Source organism: Tamandua tetradactyla, chromosome 3 (genome assembly GCF_023851605.1).
Source record: "Tamandua tetradactyla isolate mTamTet1 chromosome 3, mTamTet1.pri, whole genome shotgun sequence".
In the NCBI taxonomy this organism is placed as follows: Eukaryota; Metazoa; Chordata; class Mammalia; order Pilosa; family Myrmecophagidae; genus Tamandua; species Tamandua tetradactyla.
Window position 1 is genome coordinate 19,712,107 of NC_135329.1, and position 22,400 is coordinate 19,734,506.

General features: G+C 38.8%; 1 protein-coding gene across 10 annotated transcripts in view; it reads left to right on the plus strand.

The window, feature by feature from the left end:
• PSD3 (pleckstrin and Sec7 domain containing 3) overlaps positions 1-22,400 on the plus strand; it is a 661,802-nt gene that overhangs the window by 353,317 nt on the left and 286,085 nt on the right. For 7 of the 10 annotated variants that reach the window (XR_013172375.1, XM_077152669.1, XM_077152668.1 and 4 more), the window contains 2 exons: positions 5,924-7,010; positions 9,577-9,972. Coding sequence is in view for 6 of the 10 variants with exons in the window: in XM_077152669.1 (XP_077008784.1) it covers positions 5,924-7,010; positions 9,577-9,972 (1,483 nt within the window). In the remaining 4 variants the exon portion in view is untranslated. Of the gene's footprint in view, positions 1-5,923; positions 7,011-9,576; positions 9,973-19,829; positions 20,720-20,765; positions 21,512-22,400 lie in introns of those variants that run through there. The other 3 variants (XM_077152674.1, XM_077152675.1, XM_077152676.1) reach the window with 3 other exon arrangements.

Genomic DNA, 22,400 nt, shown 5'->3' on the forward strand with positions numbered 1-22,400 from the left:
CCAGTTCCTGTTAAGACATCACAAACATTTGACCACAAATGTGCTGTCTACTTTCTGTGGTACATTTCAGTAAAAAGTAATAAAAATAGAGGAGGAAATTACAAATTTCTTTGAAGTCCCTTTCCCTGATTTGTGTGTGTGTGTGTGTTTGTGTGTGTGTGTGGTAACTGATCTTTGGACCAGTGTTTATTTTGTGGTCATTTTATGGATGGCCATTTCAATGGTTAGAACCAAAAGGGTTTTCAAATGATAAAGCTTAACTATTCTTTCCTTCTTTCAATGGATTTCACTGTAGTATGTTTTGGTGTTATTTATACATAAAGCTTCAGTGATCACTATGGCAGTTTTTTTTTCCCCTAAAGCACTTAACGATTGCTTAGAAATTGTAGCCTTTTGAAACCGTAATTTATTTCATGTGTATGTGCCATATGTAACACACAGTTGAAGTTATCTTGATGTTTGTGTGGAGTTGAGGTGGCTTCTGTCAAGCCTTTCTAAGTAAAAAGGCTTTTGCATTGGTGATTAAAGGAAAGCTTATTGAAGAAGAGGGTCTTTGTATTAGGTCTTGAAAAATGGAAATAATTTGATGGTATAGAGATGGGAAGAAAATATATGTCAGGTTGAGAAAAAAAGAGTTTGGAATATAAACTTGATTCTATAGCAATGTGAAGCTACTGAAAGCAATATAAATGTGTGTTTTAGGAAGAATTTTGTCTGTAAGCTGAAGGGGGAAGGTGATGAGGCTGGACATTAGATAACCATTTCAGAGTTTTTTCAAAACTTAAGGAAAAATGTTGAAGAGAGAATACTAGGGGACCACTGGACAGGAAGATAGAGTTGAGGGAAGGGATGCAAAGCATAGTTAGAATTGATGACCTGTTTTTTTATTTTTATTTTTTTGGTTGTAGCATATTCTGTATCATTCCTTTGAGCCTGTTGTCTTAGGTAGCTGAATTTGTAAACCCTTTAAAACATTGAAATTTTATATTTATGATCCTAGAATTTTTGTAACATGACACATGAAATTAATCATCACAGCAACTAATTATATTTCTGTGCATTGTAAAATTTAGAGGAAAGCTTCCCACTGTGGATAAGTACTTCTCTACCCATTTTTTGGCTCTTTTACTTTGTTGAAGAGTGAAAGATATCCCTTTGTTTTTTACTTCTTTCTTTCATTACATTACAACAAAATTTTAGTTTTAAACTGTTGAAGAAAGTAAAGTCTTCTCAGTGATGAAGGGAGTGAAATCTGCTAAAAGGCAAAAAAAAAAAAAAAGTGTAAAACTTGAAAAAAATAAGTGTAAAAGCTTTAAAAAGATATACAAAGTATAAAAAATCTGAAATACTTCTCAATTAATTCTTTGAGGCCAGTATTATCCCTGATACTAAAACCAGTCAAAAATATTACAAGAAAACTATGGATCAGTATCCCTTATGAGTATAAGGAAAAATACATGCAAAAATCTTCAATAAATACTTTCAAACTCAATGTCTAAACAGATTATACACCGTGATCAAGTGCGATTTATTCCAGGATTGCAATGTTTGTTCATATACAAAAGTCAGTTCATGTAGTATATATCAATAGAATAAAGACACAACCCATGTGGTTATCTCAGTTGATAAGAAAAACATGTGACAAAATCCAACACCCTTTCATGATAAAAACACTCAGCAAACTAAGAATAAAAGGGAACTTCCTCAACCTGATAAAGAGCATCTACATAAATTCCATAGTTAACACCATACTTAGTGATTGAAAGTTTTTCCTCTAAGACTAAGAACAAGATAAGGATGGCTGCTCTTACAATTTCTAATTAACATTGAATTAGAGGGTCTAGCCAGGGCAGTTAGGCAAGAAAAAGAAATAAAAGGCATCTAGATTAGAAAGGAAGAAGCAAAATTATCTCTATTCACTGATGATAGGATCTTGTAGTTATAAAATCCTAAGGAAGTTACAAAAAAGCAACTAGAACCAAAAAACTAATTCAACAAAGTTGCAGGTAGTAAGTTCAATATATGGTAATTGTTTTAGTTAAGATTCTTCAGAGGAACAGAACTGGCAGTATATACTATAGGAATCGACTCATGCAGCTGTGGGGGTTGGCAAGTCCAACAAATTCAGGAGGACAGGCCACAAGATGGAAACTCTGATGAAGATGAAGTTGTATGCCCCAGGAGAACCTGGCTGGCAGAATAAGAGGTAGAAATCCTTCTTTCTTACTTCTGAATTCACCTGTTCTCAATTTGAGACCTGAAATTCACTGAATGAGAAGACTTCCCATATTGTTGAGGGCAATGTCCTTTATTGATTGTACATGCAATTGACTGTAGATGCAATAAATTGACTGTAGATGCTAATCCACCTATGAAATACAAACCAAACAACTGGGGATCATAACCTAGCCAACTGACATGTGAAATTAGTCATCACAGTAAACAGTTGCATTTCTATGCACTACCAATGAATTGTCTCAAAAGAAAATTAAGAAAATAATTCCATTTATAATAATAAAAATAAAGAATAAAGTAACCAGGAATAAATTTATCAAAAGTAGTATAAGACTTGTATACTTAACAACTGTAAAACATTGTTAAATGAAATATAAAAATATCAAAATAAATGAGAAGACAGCCCATGGTCATGGATGGGAGACTTAGTATTCTTAAGATGTGAGTACCCCCAAAATTGGTTTACACATTCATCACAATCTAGCAAAATGTTAACTACCTTTTTTGTAGAAATTAACAAGCTGATCCTAAATTTCATATGGGAAAATACAAGGAACCCAGGATAGCCACATCAGTCTTGGAAAGAAAAAAAATGAAATTGGAGGGATCACACTTCCTGAGTTTACTTACTATCAAATTACTGTAATCAAGATAGTGTGATACTTATATATGGATAGACATATAGACCAGTGGAACAGAATTGAGGGTCTAAAATACATACTTACATTTATGATCATTTAATTTTTTGCAAGCGTACCTAGACAGTTCAGTGGGGGAAACAATAGTTTTTTCTATAAATGGTGCTAGGACAACTGGATATTCACATGCAAAAAATTGAAGTTGTATCCCTACTTCACATCATAGACAAAATTTAACTCAAAATACATCAAAGATCTAAGTGAAGCACTAACACTTTCAAACTCATAGAAGAAAACCTGGGAGTAAATTTTTGTGAGCTTGGATTAAGAAATTTCTTAGGTATGGCAACAAAAGTGAAGAATAGGTAAATTGGATTTTATCAAAATTAAAACCTTTTATGCATCCAAGGACATTATTAAGAAAGTGAAAAGACAACTCACGGATGAAAGAAGACTACTATAATATATATATATATTATATATATTATATATAATATATATATATATTATATATATTTATATATATATATAAATAAGGAACTTGTATCCAGAATATAAAAAGAACTCTTACAACCCTACAATAAAATGACAACTAGTCAATTGAGTAAATGGCAAAGGATTTGACTAGACATTTTTTTAAGAAGATATACAAATGACCTATAAGCACATATGAGAAATGCTCAACATCATTAGCCATTAGGGAAATTCAAATCAAAACCATAATGAGAGACCACTTCACACTCATTAGAATGACTTTTTTTTTTAAAGGGAAAATTACAAGTGGTGGGTGAGAATATAGAAAACTAGGAACACTTGGACATTATTGGTGGGAATGCAAAATGGTGCAGCCACCGTGGGAAACAGCTTAGCAGTTCCTCAGAAAGTTAAATACAGAATTACCATAGGACTGGGAAATTCCACTTCTAGATGTATACTCTAAAGAATTGAAAGCAGGGACATGAGCAGATATTTTTACACCAATGTTCATAGCAGCATTATGTACAGTACTCAAAAGGTGGAACTAAAGTGTTCATCATTGCAAGAGTGGATAAACAAAATGTGGTATATGTATACAATGGACTATTATTCAACCATAAAAATGAATGAAATTCTGATACATGCTATGATATAGATGAATCTTGAAGATATCATCTGGACTGAGACATAAACCAAACACAAAAGTTCAAATATTATATGAAAGAAATAACTAGAATATGCAAAGTGATAGAGACGTAAGGTAGGTAACAGGTTACCCGGGGTGGGGCAGTGTGAAATGAGTAGTTAATGCTTAGTTGGTACAAAGTTTCTTTTTGGGGGGTTAGAGAAGTTTTGGTAAGGGAGAATGATTGTAGTAGCACAACATTGTGTATATAATCGATACCACTGAATTGTATACTTGCAAGTGTTTAAAATGGAAATTTTATGTTGTACATATGCTGTCACAATAAAAATTTAAAAAAATTTTCCATCAGGAAAAAAAAGTCTGCCAGCGTAGGCAAATCCATAGAGAGAAAAAGTAAATTAGTAGCTGCCTGGGCTTGGGGTGGGGAGCATGGGGTGCTATCTGAGATGATGAAAATGTCCTAGAATTAGTGGCAGTGGTTATACAACTTTGTTTAAACATGAAAAGGGAAGATGATAAGTTCTACCCCGTTCTTTTTTGAAAGGAAGATGTTAACGGGCTGCCCTAGAAGAAGGGTCTTCATCGTTGCTAGCTGTCTTCCCTTTCAAAATCAGTGTCCTAAACGCAGCCAGCTCTTTGTACTTCAGCAGGCCACGTCCAGTTGGTTCTGTCTTGGGAAGGCATCACAGAGAGGTGCTTCTAGGACTCCATCAAGACTTGAAATTTAATTTTAAAAATTGGAATTTAATTGGTTAGAATTTAATTTAAAAAATAAATTACTTAAAAATGTATTATGAAGCAACATACGCTCTCAGATGCATAATTATGTATTAATTATGAACACATGTTAATTCATATTCCCAAGGTTCCCCATTTTGCACTTGTCTTGGAATCAAGAGCCTCATGTCAGTCATCTCAATGGATATATTCAGACATTTAGCAGGTATTACTGAATAGGAAAGTTGTAGCTCTGCAGTGGTTTAAAAACAACAGTGACAAGAAGTGTAGTGAGTACAACAGTTCTAGTGTTGATCAGGACTTAGTAACCAAAACCAAGCTCAAAAGGAAATTGGATACGAGGGCTGTTAGGATTGCAACTGTCATCAGCAAATCCCCAAATTAAATTTTCTGTTTATCAGAATGTCCCATTATCCTTACTGACTGCCAGTTTAAGAAGAAAATGTTATAATTTGATCTAATATAGTAAATATATAATAGTATCGCTTCATCTTCTTCATATATATATTAGAATTCTGATGAGAAACCATTTAAATTGTATGCAGTTGGAATGCTGGAACTCTTTCTCGGCATATTAAGTTTCTTATTCCTTCTTGGCTTCACTCTCATTCTCCAGGGATGTTTTAGAAGCCTTTTTTACCCCCTCACAGAAATCCAACAGCAAAGGGGAGGCTTCCCCTGCAAAAATATTTACTGACTTTAGATAGATCCTGGTTTTTTTTTCTGTGGCTCTGCCTCCAAGATTGCACTGTACAAATGTTACTGGCTGGGTCATAAAGCTATTTGGTGTTATGTTCAATATACATATTGTTGGTGCTCCCTCGCAGGGGCGGTCTTTGGAAGGTGATCCATATCCTTATTTTAATCTTTTTTTTTTTGCACATGAAGCAACTGAGCTATTGAACCTTCATGTATGGGACTTTCTCAGAACTGAGTTTAAATATGGCCTATGTGATTGATTAGAATGCCTCCCTCTATGCTGAAACCTTTGTGATCACGTTCACGTAGGCTAAGTGGAAGGTATCACTGGCAACGTTTTGTAATACATGTGTTGTAGGGTGGTGGGAAGAAGGAGATAGTGAAAAAAATCAAATAAATATCAAGTGCCTAATATGTGTGGATATGTATTAATACACGGTGGGACCTGGTTTTCAAAACAAGTCACGTATCCATTCTGTTCCATTCATAGGTGATCATGGAGGAAGCACTTTACTCCCACAGAATGTTACAAATGAATTTCCAGAATATGGGACCATGGAGGAAAGCGGAGAAGGTCTACAGGCTTCACTCGAGTTTGATGTGGAGTCTCTGCCATGCTGCCCACCGGGACAGCAGGGGGCCCAGCTTCTTGCTGGCCAGCACTCCAGGCTCGACAGCATTAAAGAAGGACCAAAAGATGTCAGAGAGGCCCCGTCTCAAAGTCACCTCAAGGAGCAAAATTTACAACCCATTGATTCTTTGATTTCAGCTTTAAAAGCCACAGAAACCAGAATAGCTTCAGGGACATTACAGGCTACAAAGGTACTGGGCAGAGACTGTGTTTCTGGTTTTTCAGTTCAGCAGGTAGAAAAAGAGCTGGACATTGCCGGTCATAAAACACAGGGATCCAACAAACTAATCCCTGCTGGCCAAGAAAAATCACTGGCTGTACCTCTTTCAGCTGCTATAACGACTGAGGAAAGTTTTTATTTGTGCATCCAGAAGGATCTGACAGCGCTGCTCACTGGAGGAACTCAGCCAGAGCTTTCCTACATGGCCAGTAATGGAAGAAAAGGGGCTCTGTGCATGCAGGAGCCTGTTTGTCCAGGGACAGTGCCCAACTCCGTGGGCAGTGTTGGGGTTTTGAGGGAGAGTAGGTCTGATCTGAGGAGAGAGCCACCTGGAGGGTGTGATCAAGGCGGCTCTACAGGACGCCCGGGCCGTGTCCGACATGTGGGATTCCAAGGGGTAGAGATACTGCGGGCAGGAGGGGAGCAGCACGAGCCAAGGCATCCAATACGTTTTGAGAGATCCCTGGAAAGGACAGTTTCTCCTGAAAGCAAAGAGTTTTCCCAAGTGCCAAGCCCTCTCGTTTCATCTGCCGGTTTGTGTAATTCGATTGGTTTAATTGAGAATGTTTGGGGTGAAACCTGGAAAGATCCCTTAGAGAGGCCTGGCACTCGCTCAGATACATTCTCCTCTGTGCCTCTTATTGACAGTGGAGAGGATGAAGTCTTCCTGAAGGAAAACAGAAAGCATCTTGAGGAAAAACCTGGAGTGGAGACAGACAAGGAAAGGTGAGTTCACTGCACAGTCCTACTGTCTGTGGTCCCTCATCTATATGATAGGAAACCCTTGTCTTGTGTTTGATGGAGCTCAATTCACAGTGTACTGAAGCCCTGTTATCAGGAAATGGAAGAGAGGTCACTATAAGCCAGGTCTTTTCAGATCCCTTTTAAGTTTCTAAGCTGTGAAGTATTGTTTTAGAAGTAGGACCAGGGAAGCAAAGTTATGGAGAGACTGAATGCCAGATTACGTGAACCCATTTCTGACATTTTGCTGTGTTTCACAGGTGTGAATTTTTCTAACATCATGGTACTAAAAACACCCCACAGTTATCTTTAATAATATGAAAAAGTTTGGACTCTCTTTGACATACCCCATAGTATTAAATCTTATCTTAGGCATTTCTTCCCTGGGTGCCACTGATGCCTCTGGAGAGCCCACATACAGGAACACGGAGGTTCTGGGTTTGGGCCACCCAAATTCCTGTTTAGAAAGGATGACCTCTCAGACAGTTGGGGTAAACTTTATAATTCAATTGCTGCAACAGCGTTCACATGGGAATCCTTCCTCAGAAGTAGCATAAGTTTTGATTTATGGCCCTGAGAAGTAAACTTGGTATCATATGGCATTTCCGGTCTTTCATTTTGGACATCAGTTCCAGCTTAGAGCCCTGGATAAACGGAAGACTTGACCCATGTTTCACTTCCACAGGCACTTTTGCTTGTAGTCTGACAAAAGAGTGCTTCTTCTGGCAAAGGCATTTGTTGTATGCTATTGTTTCAAATTTGTACCATCTTTTCTTCTTTCTGTCTTTTTATGTGGGAGAATATGTGTCAAGGCTGAAGGTTTTTGTTTCTCTTTTTGGTATAAGGAAGTGTCCTTCCTCTACAGTTAACTAATAGAGCCACTGAGTGGTGCTTCTTTAGGGGGGCTACCTCCCCCTCTCTCCCTCCCTCTTCCTGCTCACCACATAAAAACTCCAGACTTCCCTCAAAAGCAGCCTTCTCTGAGGCACGTCAGTATTATATATATTCCCACTTCTGCTGCTGTGCAGTATATTAGTTCATTCATCCTTCCTTCCTTCCTTCTACAGATATTTTCTGTTTGTCTGCTTAACACCGCTCGATGCTGGGCATCACGTAATGATCAAAACAGATATGTTCTTTGTCCTCATAGATTTTACTGCTGAAGATAAACATTGATCTGATAACTTTGTTAATAAGTATAGGATCCCAGATTGTGCTAGGTGCTGTGAAGGAAAAGAACAGAGACATACCAGAAAAAAATAGTATGAAAGGAGGGTGGGGGGGCCTAATTTCACTTGCTGACTTGGGGGAAGTGTTTCTGTGGAGATGATAATTAAACTGAGACGTGAAGAATGAATGAGTTAGCCAGGCAAAGAATGGGGAGCTGTGCAAGCCAAGGCCCACTTTATGGCCAGTTTGAAGATCTGAAACTCTGTCAGTGTGGCTGGAGCTAGAGTAGCTGGTAAGAGAGGTGTGAAATGAGTGTGGAGCAGTAAGGAAGAGCATAGGAGCTTGGTAGACCTTGCTAAGGATTGCCAGGTTTATTCCACCTGCAGTGGGAACCCACTGAAAAGTTAGCACAGAATAATATTTCAGGCACAGTAGTCCTTCAGTAATTCAAAACAGCAATGACACTTGCATTCTTGAGTGTGAATCTTGGTAATACCCAGGAATTTGGATGGCCTATGAAGTCCTCTTTTTATTTCTATTTTGTAGGTGGGAAACCTGAGGCTCAGAGAGGTTAAATGAGTTGATTAAAGGGACACAGTCAGAATTCAACTCCAGGTTTTCCTAATTCTGGACCCCTTGCTCTTTCCATTGCCCTATCTCCTGAGCTTTTTATTTTCCTTTGTTTGAATATTCAGCTGCATATTAATATTTCAAATTGGTGTGCCAAAATTAATGTTCCATCCCTGTACATTAACTTGCAAGTTGTTTCTGGTTTTTCATTGTTTTTGTTAATCTTGCAATAATATGTCCTTTGGCTTTTTATTTTCTTTAGGTCCTTCATTGGCTACCTAATTTTGGACTTCAGATTTCTTGGTGGTGCTGTCTCTTGCCAACAGGGGGCAGCCTTTGTATTCTGATGTACCTAGATTCTTGAGAGCAGTTGGTCTTATTTAAAGTATTAATAGACTGCTGGAAGTTTAGTTTATTTTTACTCCATTAAACTCATACCATATAAATTCTGTTATAATTGAGAAAGATAGTTGTTAATCCGAATTTCTGGAATTCAGTTGGCTAAAATGAGATTTTCATATTTTATTCAAATATTCATTGGACCAGATGTATTCATACACCAAGAAGCTAGTTTGGAACTCTATTAAATTATTTATAGGCTAGTGTAGCACATGTATGCTGAGAGTTTTCTCAGCCTGGATATGTTTCCTTGATATCTTCCTTCTCAAGTATGTTATTAAGACAGAAGCCCATGAATTCAACTGCTAATACAACAGAATGTTATCTCTTTTATACTGTTGAAAGGGAAAAAAGAAAAACAAAAGAAAAATTAACCTAACCTTGAAATCCTTGACTCTTACTTCCTTTCCAGAATTCCTGAGCTAGAGGAGTATGTCAGGGATGGAGAGGATGATGTCTCGGGGCCTGGGTATGTGGAGGACTCCACCGATGTGTACAGCTCCCAGTTTGAAACCATTCTGGACAACACTTCTTTATACTACAGTGCAGAGTCGTTGGAGACATTATATTCAGAGCCTGAGAGCTATTTTAGCTTTGAAATGCCCCTCACGCCAATGATTCAGCAGCGCATTAAAGAAGCGGGTCAGTTTTTGGAGAGGACATCAGGGGGAGGACAGCAAGATGTCCTGAGCATCTCAGCAGATGGTGGAATAGTGATGGGCTACTCGAGTGCCATCGCCAATGGGTTGAATGACAGCCGTGACTCCAGCTACGCGAAAGGCACCCCCGAGATTGCTTTCTGGGCAAGGTACCGGTCTTATTCTTATGAATTGCACAGTGCTTGTTTTTGTAGCATCCTCTCCTTAGGAAATAACATATTTGTAAAGCACTTGGCCAGTTTCTGTAGCTATAAAGCAAATGATGCGAGTAAAAAATAATTTGAGTTTTAAGAGCAGGCAGAGCACACTCTAGAGATTTGCCAACTTGGCATGCTATGGTCATTTTACTCAGTGGTGTTTCCTGGATTGCTATATGTAAATTGGATCCTAACAAATATTTGTGGGTGGTGAATAGTTAATAGTGCCAGTGGATCTGCTCGGATGCAGTTTTGGTGGCAGGAACGTGGTGTTGTGAAAAGAATGCTGAGAACGCTTGGCTTCAGTTCTGCACTGACATTGGTTGGTGACTTGGAGCAGGTTGTGTGATTAGGCCAGAGTTTCCTTAATTGTAAATTGAGGGTGTTGGATTGGATGGTCACCAAAATCTCTTCCAGCCCCTTGTTCTATAATTTCCTGTTCTGTCGGCTTTTTCTTTCTGAGATGGTGGGGGAGGGAGCTGATTATACTGATGCTTAATAGAGCTGATAAAACCTATAAATACTTATTTTTTATGATTTAGGATTTAAGTTTATCTTGGAGAGAAAATGGCAAATTGTACAGGTTACATACCCCGTAACTATCATTTAAGGCTTCCCTCGCTACTTACAGATTATCTGGCATTTCATTTCTTCTTGCTCATCATCAGGTCATGTGCCTGACCTATGGCATTGCCATCAGTGGGCAGAGAATGCTAAACTTCTCAATGATCAAGTGCATTTAGTTTATTTTTCCTGAAAATGTATAGGAGGGAGAGTGTAGGGGAGATTAAATGGGAATAAACTATTTTGAAGATGCATAAGAAAAATCAGGTTTTTTATTTTTAAAGTCAAGTATGCATATCACACATTTCTAACAAATCTTTTTTTCTTTAGTGGGCCACCTGTGTTGTGTTTTCTATAACTGCATTATAGGTTTATAGTTCACTGGATGAGCGTTATACAATTCTAGCTAAGCATGTGCATGTGAAATGGACCTTGATATTATCTTATTGGGTCACAGTGAGATAATGAAAAGGACACAAGTCTCGAAAGCAGAAGACCTCGGTCTGAATTACTTGGGCAAGCCACTTACTCTCTCTGAAATCTGATTTATCTATTTGCAAAATGAGATTAATGAGATCCAGCACAGTGAGTAGCTCTGAAATTTAAAGGGTTAATATAAATTAAAGCACTTAGCACTGTGGTGAGTTTGAGTTAATGTTTGAATTTGAATTTGCTGATAAACCCACATTTAGACTTCCCAAATCTCTGAGAGAAGGGTATCTCTGAGAGAAAGCTGCCACTTAAGTCTTTTTGTTTTATCACCATCTCTGATAACTGTGAATTAGAAAATTTACAGGACGAATAGGCAGATAATTTCATTGAAATTCCAACCCAGCTTTCTGGAATGAGTAGAAGGAACTGGTATTACAGACCAAAGTGATGGGAAGTTGAGGTGTTTTAGGCTAAGTGGATTTGCTGCTGTAGCCGCAGGGAGGTGGAAATGAAGACAAGATACACGCCAGTAAGTCAGGAAGGAACTGGGTGACAGGCCTACTAAATGTACGGTTTGCATGCTTAGAATAGGAAGCAGCCATCACTTGGGTCAGCATGGCTGCCAGTCATTAGTATGGATAGAGTTAAGTGTATTATGAGAAAGTATTGGAGTTATAGTATTTTAGCTTTCAGATTTAGACAGTGGTATACTTCAAGTTGTCTGGAGATAAAGTTTAGCTGTGTCACCTGCATTGTCAAACCATGAGATCTTGCCTAGTGATAAAAGACCAAGTTCTGGTACTAAGTAAGACATATCTAGGAGATAAGTCAGCCTCACTTCTCATCCCACTCTGGAATTCCTCCAACATGATTCTTGTCTGGTGACCATTCATCCCCCCATGAGCACTGCTGGTGACTTAGACTAAGTGGCTTAGTGGCGCACCCCATGTTGTGTTCTTTGAGTTGGCGCGATAAGGTAATAGGCAGTTATGGGTGGAGGAAGGTTTGTTTTATGATATATGTCTGTATTCTGAATTAAAAAAAAATAGGACAGGACTTAATGACCCTAAGAAATTGTAAAGAAAGTGAAATAGCCTGTGTATTTTTCTTTGCCCACCTTTCTGCCTTTGGTGCTTCAGAGAAGTTGCAGCCTCTGAGGAATTGTGTTAGTGTTATGGCTTGAAGAATTGTGATGTTTTAGAGCTTGGAGGGGCCTTAGATAACCTTCTTTTATAATCCCAGACTCAGAGTCCCTGTTTGGTGTGACAGATGGCTTTCTAGTGACAGATCTCATATCAGAATTCAAATTACCTGACCCCTAAATTAGACACATTCAATATTCTGGACTGCCTGGTCTCTTAAATCTTTGTTCTTTTGACCTAATTTCTCTCATGCCATAAATCTGTAGAGCCACATATCTCTGAGTTGCTTTGTTTTCAAGAAGCTAAGCTATAAATGCACAGATGGTGGTGGTGGTGGTGGTTGTGCCTATTTTCATTTTGAGAAAAAAGTTACCAAATTATTAATAAACTTGTTTCCATAAGTTTTTAAGGTAATTGATAAGCAGCTTTAAAACAGTTTTTTTTTTTCTTCTTCTGCGTTTAAACTTCCGCCTGCAGAGGGAAGGAAGGAGGCAGAGATATTGAGCCTGTTAAGGAAATCCAGACTAGAATGCTGATTGCACAATAGTCAACTTGATTGACTTCCCTTAGCCGAGAGCTCAGGGCCAAAGTGTTAGAATTTAAGGAAAAAATTACTTTTCAAACTTCATTGCTAAATGCTCTGATATTGAGAATATTTACAAATGAAAAATGAGAATTAAAACAAGTGTGCATGCCAAGAGTTCTCCAGTATCCTCAGTAGCGGATGGGAAGTTTGACATGTTTAATAAAGTGAACTCTGAGGAAAGGGTAAAGGATGGAGAATGACAAGACTGAGTTGTACCCAAACAATGCTTCTTTGATTCTAGGCATAAGTGAACGAAGAAAAGTGAGTCTATCCCTCCTTAAGGGTTGACTTGATTATATAAAATACTGTCAGCCAGTAGGAAATATCATGATGACCTTAGTCTCTAAATGTACTTTTATATCAGATGCATCTCATAGGTTTTGTTTAATTAGTAAACACTTAGTGCTTAATCTGTAACAAGCTAAGAGAGACTAACTATTAATGTTCTCACTTTCCAGATTAAGAAACTGAGGTACAGAGAGACTTAGTAACTTGCTAAAGATCACAGAGATGGCAAATGGAAGACACAGAACTTGAACCCAGTCAGGCCTCGGAGCTCTTGATCTTTAGCTGAATTGGAACATTAAATAATCTCAACACGTGATCAGGAGTTCATAGAACAGAGCCAAATATCTTAATTTTTGCTCTCAAAACAAAAGTATATTTGTTTGGCATGGCCTAGATATATTTTTAAATACTTTCCCATGTCAGGGCATGCCTTTACTCGGTTATTAAAGATTATTTCAGTGGTAGTATTTGACAGTGATTTCTTTTGAATGCGAGATAACACTGCACCGGTTTTCTGTTTTGTAGCTTCTTTAAAGAGAGGCAAACGTGTTTGAGAAAGGTAATTAGGTTGTCATAGTATTTGAGCAAATCTTAGTATCTTCCCTCACGAACACCTTCCGGTCTTGGATTTAATCATGCTTTGGTGGCCAGAGAGAGATTGTTTTACCTTGTTTTTCTCCCCACTTAACTCAAAAGAAGAAAATATTTCAAACCTGTAGTATTTGAGTATTAGGTTGGGAAGGACAGTTTTTTAAGAGTACTTGTTATCACTCTATGATTTAAAAAAAAATCAAATACGATTGTGATATCAAATAGATCACTCCCTGTAAAGGGTAAAAGTCCCTTAAAATTCCAGAATAAATCGGACAGTAATAGTTAAACTAACCCAGGTGCTTTGACTGAGCTGAACATTGAACGTCAACCAGGGAGCCGCGTATTGACCAGGAAATAACGCAGCAAGCAAATGTAACACTATACTTTAATGAAGGAGCAAAGAGTAGGCTCACATCCCTTTGTGGTCCAGCTACATAGCGCTCAGGCTGGCGGGGGTCAGTGGCACTGTCTACAGTCCAGTCACATGGCTCCAAATTTAGAAGGGGTAATTAGAGACTTACAGTCATACATGTTCCAATGGGTGCCTTTGTGTCTGGGTGCTTCTCCCTCACTGGCCTCTCAGCTGATGACCATGACTCCAATCAGTAAGTTCTGACCTGAGGCTTGTAAGGCACAGATGTTGCCATTATGCCAGTTAACAGAGCTGAATGTTTTCTTTTCTTTTGAGCTGGGGTTTGGACAGATAGGAAAATGGAGATCACAAATATAGTTATTCGGCAGTAGCTTCTCTTGGCTCTCTCAACTCTACAAAACTGCTTTCTAAAATGATCTTTTAATAGAATAGGTATATTTTATGTCTCAGCATCCTACTTTTTCTTTCAAGTAGTGCTCAGGCTATAGAATGCAGCAGAAGAGATTAATTACATCTGTATGCAGCTGATATGCCTGAGGACAGTGCTCAGTCTTCAGCCCACTTTGAATTTGATATTTGTGGTTTCTTACTCGCTTTTGGAATACTGATGTTTAGAACTATCTTTTTTCTTTCTCTGCTTCTCAGTTTTTTTTTTTTATCCTTAGCATCTTTCTTCCTAGGAAATAGTCACAAAACACGATTAATATGGAGATTTGTTGAAGTGTGATTTCAAATTTTTTTTCAAGATCCCAATTTGAAAACCTGCAGGCATTTTATTAAACTCTTTCTATCTGAAAGTAAAAGTTAAAATAATGGGATAATAGTTAAGCTGATGACAGAGGAAAAGATTTTAGCATTGTGAAATGGTCTTTTTTAGATCTGGCTGACCGGGGAGCTCCCGAGTTTTCTCCTGTCCTTAGCGACATGAAGCTGTGTGGCTTTGGAGGGTCATTATGGGGTGGCTGATTGTCTTGAGATGGCTCTGATCCTTTTATGTTTTAAAATGTGTTTTGTAGGAAAAGAGGCTCTTGTTTTTCTTTTTTTTTAAGTGACCTAAAGTGGTTGTAAAGGTGAATTTTTATTTTTACACCCAAGGAGCTCCTGTTACATAATGAGGGGACCAAGCTCTACTGAGTTGCAGAATTAATCATATCTGGGCCTGAATCCTGCCCTTGTGACATCCTAGGTGTGTACTTTTCCGAGTGTAAAATGGAATGAATGGTCCCTGTCTTGTAAAGGAGGGAGGTGTAAGTGAGATTAATCAAGTTAGAAAATCAAGAAGAGACCATGTGTGCTCTAACAATATCTGTACTTAGTAGGAGGTAATGAAAAGAATTGAACAACTATGGTACCTCCGACACGTCCTCAGGCACAGAATCAGCCCCTGAACCGCCAGCATCCAGTTGCCCAGAGCCATCTGAAACACCTGTTACTGGACTTCTCAAAACATCACTTTCTTTTTTTTTCTTTCAAGCACAGCGCACAGCTGTAGGGTGGAATAAATATGAGGATGTGGGATCAGAAGACAGGAGTTCAAATCATCGTCTTTACTGGATGCTTGATTTTGGGTCTGTTCGCTTTGGGGAACGACTGGTTCCTTATTAGTAAAATGGAAATAATCTTACCACCTAATTTACAGTTTTGGCATAAGAATTTTTAAAATTCTGGTTTGTAGACATTCATCTTACACCTATCATGGGTCTTGCAATAGTCTGAGTAATAACCTGAGGAATAGGTGAGAAAAAGCCTGGTAAAGATAAGATGCAAGTATTTGGCGAATGTTTAAATATAAGGGGACCAAGTCAAAAATGACCCTGAGATTTCAAGCATGGATGACTTTTACCGAGTTAAGAAGCAATCAGCATATTCTCATGAAAAAGAGTGAAGTGACCTCCACCTCACAGCATACCCCCAAAAAGCAATCGACAGGAGTTGGAGAGGGAAGCAGGATATGTCAGAGAACATCTAATGAGGTCAATTTAAAATAGGTTAAATTGTAGGACAGTCAGGACCATTCATGTAGAAATATTTACAGGGCTGGCGGGAATGTGGAATTGAAGATGGAGAGAGACTTTGGAATCACAGCTTAGAGGTGAGATGTGGAGTTGGGGGAGGGAGAAAGTGCTCAGAGGGTGAGGAGGGGGCTTGAGGACTGGCTTGAGAGATGCTCACAAAGGAGCATTTGGGTGCCGTTTTGTGTATTTTTGTAATAACATTTTGTAGAAAATGTGCCCATGATGTGAATTTCCTGGCAGCTCTTCTGTGCTTGCCTCACAGCTCAGTGGATTGTCAGAGGACCCTGTGTAGAATCTGAGTGCTCTGGATTCACTTGTTTTTCCTGCCCTCAGATAGACCCAGTAGCTTTGACTCTGGCAGTCTTAGGCTCTCCCTCTTGGGTGCCTCTTGAATAAATTGGTGATAACTTCAGGTAATGGGCCTAGCTTTGAAATAGGGTTTCCCAGAGAAGTTCTTAGCTTAAGGAAAGTCTTCAAACAAAAGCAATGGACGCTCTTGGGTGGATATGGCTTGGGAGAGTACTGTGGTCTGCTGAAATTGGCCAGCTGGGTGGTTTTTTATCCAAGTCTTCAAGGTCTTTATCAAAAATGAAGGACCCTGGAGGAATCAGTTATTACAAAGGGAATCATACCTCCAAATAAAAACTGGAATGGCAGTTAATATTTTAATTGGTCATGAGGATACAGTTATCTTTTCTATTTTTATAGGAAGCAGTAACATTTCATTTTAGCAGAGGTCACTAACACCAGATTTTCAATACTGCATGAGAAATATTTGTCTGTTACCTCTGGTTTGTGGAGGAAAAAAAAGACCAGAGACCATCCCCAAATAAAGTTATTTAAAGTATTTTACATATGAGTCTGAATTTACTTGAATCCAAAATGGGCACTTTCCCATGCTTAAATCTTATTTTTCTTTTGATCCCCCCTTCCGTAGATTCCATAAGCTTTCTATGAACTTAAATACGGAGTCTATATTGAATTAGACCAAGCTTCTAGCTTGGTTGTGGTGCAAGGGAAGTCCAACATACTCTTTCTCATGAATGCTAATGTGAATTACTCTTAAACTGCATTGAAACCAATGTAGATAGATGCTTTGACTTCACAGTCCCCATACCTCATAAGCTATTTCAGATGCCTGCACCTGCACCTTATTTCGCATGTATTGTGTTGTCTGAATCTAAAATTATGACAGGAACGCTTTATAAATCACATACATTGAATTTTGAAATTTTCGAGTGGCTCCACTCACCATCTTCCTGCCCATTAGCATTCAGCTGGGAGTTTACTAGAACTGTAGCATCTCAGGCTCCCCTCCCTATCTGCTAGACTAGAATCTGCATTTTAACAAGATTCCCAAGTAGCTTATATATGTAAAAAACTCAGACGGCTGGTCTGGAATAGAGGTCCACGGACCAAAGATTGATTAGTAAAGCTTTAAAACAGTGGTTCTCAAATTTGACTGTATGTTAGAATTGTGTAGGGAGTTTTTTTTTTAATTCTGACTCCCAGACTTTACCACCAGAGATTCTGATTCCACTGGTCTAGGGTGGAACGTGGACAGCGAGAGCTTTAACAACCTCCCAGGTGTTGTCATGTGCAGCCTGGATTGTCAAACCCCTTGCTACTCCACCTGTGGTCTGAGGACAAGTACAGAGGCTTCACCTGGGAGCTTGTTAGAACTGTGAATCGCATTCCTCATCCCAGACCTACTCAGTCGAGTCTGCACTTTAACAGAACACCCAGGTGATTCATAACACTAAAGTTTGAGAATCACTGGAAACTGATTAGAGGCAGAATGTAAAGCCAAGTAACACACAGGCTCTAGGCCCTGCTCTCAGTGAGAGCAGCTTGTCAAAGGTGAGTTGTGATGTGGAAAGAGGGGAGAATTCTCCTAAGAGAGGTTTGTAAAAGTAAGTAATCCTGGTTGTGAACCTTGAAATAATTTCTTGTGCCATTTCTGGGGTAGTGATCATAGGATGCCTGTTCCTTTTCTAGAGATGTCATTGACTTTTCTGCTGGGATACAGTGTAGGTTAGAGGCTAAGAGTATAGGTTAAGTCAGACTGCTTTGGTTTTAAGTCTCATCTGAGAAAAGGGATGATTTACTGGCACTTGAGTATCCAAGAAATGTTGGCTATTATTAACAGTAATAATACCTCTTGAACTATTGTCTAAAAATTGTTCAAAGTCACCTGGTATGAATGAACTGTGATGAGATTGACTTTGGATGTTGTATGTCTGTAATAACTCTAAAAGCCTTAGATTACTTGAAGATGAATTTTAATGATAGGCTGTTGTATTGTCTTTATAATTATTCTATTTAACAGCTTCTCTTCAACACAAAGAAGGTAATATTTTCTTAAGAGTAGTGATAGAAATTCTTTAGCATAGAAAAAATTAGAGGCATTGAGTTCTATTGTGAAATTAATAAAAGTTTATCATTCACATTCAACATTAATAGCTATTTTAGGATTCAGCCTATGGTCAGTATAGTGAGGCACAGGCCTGTCCTTCCTCTCAGGCATAGACCTCTCAGGGCTTAATATTGGGTCTCTGAGAACCTCTGGCACATATATGGTACTCGGTGTTTGTTGAATGAACTTGATGAGCTACTACCTTGTTCTAGCTACTAAGGTGTCCCCCAAGGAGTGGGGAGGTGAGATGGCTTCACAGATAACTCTAGTACAGAGCCTAAAGAGCAAGATGGATTCAGAGGGTGGGGTAATTTGCACTATAGGGTGTCACAGAGGCCCTCGTGGAAGTGTTGCTGTGTGAGGTGGGCTCTGAAGGATGACGAGGTGGATATGTACGAATGCTTCTTGGGGGAGGGGAGGGGGGGCTGGGGGACTCCCCAGGTTGAGGGAGCCAAACTGAGGTGTTGGTAACAGCTGCTTGGGTTTGGGGAACTGATTGGAGAGTAGGGAGTTAATGGACTTAACCTCCTCTTGCTTTGTTAATCTTCCAGACTGAACAGGTGCCGCTACTCAATAAGGTGTCCCTGCTGCAGTTGACTCTAAATCTCCTGTAGCATTGTAGGCATACCAGAAAGGGTAGAAAATAATTAACACCTGTGAATTCACCGTCCAGTTTAGGAAATAAAACATTATAGATAAATTGCCATTTCCTGTGAATGTCTCCCTGATCTTGTTCCTCTTTCCTGCCCTAAAGATAAGCATGTCCTGTTAAATTCACTGTAGGTGTACATCCATAAACAATCTATAGTGCTTTTACCTATACTATATATATATGCACATTATGACTTATGAATTTTATGTAAATGCTATTGTCTTGTTTCTTTTCACAAACTTTTTTTTTGGCTCAACATTTGAGATTCATCCTTATTGACTTAATAAAGTCCTGGTTTATTAATTTAATTGCTGTATTATACTATTACACAGATAAGCCATAATTACTTCTACTTACCTGTTTATCAACATTTTGACTGTGCCTGGTATTTTTATCTCATATAATGTGTGAACATTCTTATATGTGGCTTCTTGTGCACATATGGGAGAGTTTGTCTAGGCTAGTAATATGTAGGAGTAAAATTGCTGGATGGTAAGTATCGTTTTCTGGGTGAGCCAGGGCATTTTTGAAAGGGCGCATTATTCTTCGAGTGTTTGTAATTAAATCTGCTTCTGTTTATAAAGTAACTTTTAGTTCTTTTATCTCCTGATCTTCATAATTTCCATATCCCAACAAAAAAAAAAAGCAGGAGCCCAATGAAAGAAAAATGTGGAAGAGAAAACAACATGATTAAAACCAGTCTCCTCTCCCTTTACGGGCATCGATGCAGACTCTGTTATCTGTTAGTTGGGTCTGGCGGCTGTCATTCGTGTCAGATCCTCCAACTCCTGTTAGCAGTTTTTGCAGCTGCCTAGGTGGCAGTTGTTGCCTGTGTTTGACAGCTGTGAGCACTGCCTGTCCACTTCTGGCTGTCTGAAGCAGGATTTGAGTAACAGGACAAATGAATGTTTTCAGATCAAAGACGGAAGGATACTAGAAATGAAAGGAGAAAACCACAATTCTCATGGGATTAAGTGTGAATTTAACACAGCTGAATTTTATGTAACATGAATTAACTAGTTCAGTTTTGTGGCTACTTCAATCATTCTTTTAGGGCTGGGATTTGTGTGCTGTAGTAGGAAGTAATGGTCTCTAAAACGGCACTTCAGCAAGCGTTAGTTCTGTGAAAGAAAAACAGTTCTGAAATTTGTCTTGTTTTTTGAATGATCTTGGACAAACTTCCCATTTCCCCTTAGTCGCTCCAAGTAAACGAAAACAGTTGCCCTTTTCTTCCTCTCTCGTTTTTTCGCTTTAGTCCTATTGTCAGCCAGCAGTCCGGGCTGTAAAGAGTTAAGCTGGATGTTTGTGAGGTCATGTGTGACTTCATTGCATCTGGACTTTTTGAAGCTGGTCTCTTGGAGGGAAGCTGCTGGTTGAGAGAGGGAGGCTGGGAAGAGGGTGAAGTACTCCTTTAACTTCTTTCAAGTTCTTAGCCCTCAGCCCTGAGGGATACAGTAGCATTCTGGGAGAATGTCACTGCAGAGGCAGTGTGCAGTAGTTTGTACTCGCAACAGAAGCAGCTTTAGATGTACATTAAGAGAGTCCTTGCAGGAGGTAAAAGTTTGCTGAGCAGATCGAATGTGAAGATGCTGTTTGTATCCGTGGCAGAGTTATGGGCAGACCGTTTGCTGATGGAGGTAACTGGAATTCAGTTTATTCTTTGTTTGATCCTAGGCAATGCTGGATTACGTATAATTGTAGTTGCAGAAAATTCCTTGGATGGTGTAAAATATTTTCTTTCAAATGAAAAATATTGTAAAGAAAGTCTTTGTGAGAAGTTTAGGGAAAATTATAGTTCATATGCAATTTTCTAAATAAGGATGGCAAAAATGAGTAAGGTCTAGATTTGTTTACAAGGTCTGAAATGTTTGGGCAAGATAAACTTTTTTCCTTACAGAGTTGTGCTGTTCTTTGAGAAGCTGATAGTGAGACATAGCTTGGCACTTTGAGCCTGAGTGTACTTTGTTACCCTTTGTGAAATTTCCCCCAGGCATGGGCTGGTCACCAATTTGAGCTTGGTCATTTACTGTCGACTCTGCACAAAGAAGTTTTGGATGGCACAAAGCTGTTATTCTTATTTTGGTGTATAACCTACTACTCTACGTGGAAAGTTATGCTGTTAGTACTGGAAAGATGACTTATTGTCTAGTCTTTGAAGTTTCAAACTTAATCATTTAAAACAAAAAGGAATAGGGAGTTTTATCTGGAGCTGAGGAACATTTGGTTCCACAGTTTATCTCTGGGAAGGCCTCTCGGTTTCCATGTTCAACAGGCATAGACACGTGCGGGGTGTAAGGGATTCAACCCAGGCAATTGCTGTTGCTTCCATTAGCAAGAAACTCAGGATACCTAAGATCTAATGAAAACCCAGACTTGAGCTTCAGGGCTGTCAGCTATTTGTAACAGGTGTGTTTGTGTGTATGTATTGGGTAAGTTGGCATTCTTTGCTTTGATTACTGACTTTAAGTTCACAATTCTAAGTTGTTATTTCCACTATTTTATATTGCCATTCATCTACATGTTTGAAGGACAAAGATTAACGTTCGGGGGAGTGGGGGAAAAGTACATGAAACATATTTGTGAGAGGCATAAATCATAGTGGTTATGAGCCTGCATTGGGAGTTCTAGGTCCATAAGTTTAACTTTCCTCTATTTTTTGTTTGCCTTCTAGTAAGTTACTTAGCCACTCGGGAACCTCAGTTTCCTCACAAGTAAAACAGGGATGATGGGAGTGCCTAATCTAAGGAGTTGTCCTTGTGAGGATTAATTGAGCTATAATCCACGGGAAACACTCAGCAGTTTTTCTGAATGTATAAAGACTTAAGAAACTTTAGCTATTATTTAAATTGTTCTTCCTTATGTCAGCATGTGAAATGACTTAGACCTTAGGGAATGGTGGTGATGAACTTGGAATTGTGGATATGCTCCCCGCACTATAAACACGTCTATTTTGTGGCAAGGCTGTAGGTGGCACCTCTGTGGCTTCTCTGGTTGGTCCTCTCAAACACAGCTTCTGGTGACAAGGAGGGCTAAGAAAGAAAAATGAATAGATGGGTGCAAATCCATCCCGAGTATTGTGAAAGCACCTCAGACCTCAGGTCCTATTATTGGTGTGTCAGTTTCATCTTTGAATAATGGAGAATGAACAGCATGTACACATGTACCTCATGGGTGATGTGTGACCCAAGTGAAAAATAAAGTTGAACTGATTTCCAGAAACTGGCCATTTCTTTGTTCTTGGCATAGATGAAGATTGTCCTTGGCTGTGCAGCAATGGCTGCCATTTCTGGGGCTTATCTGGGTTTCTAGCCTTGTTGT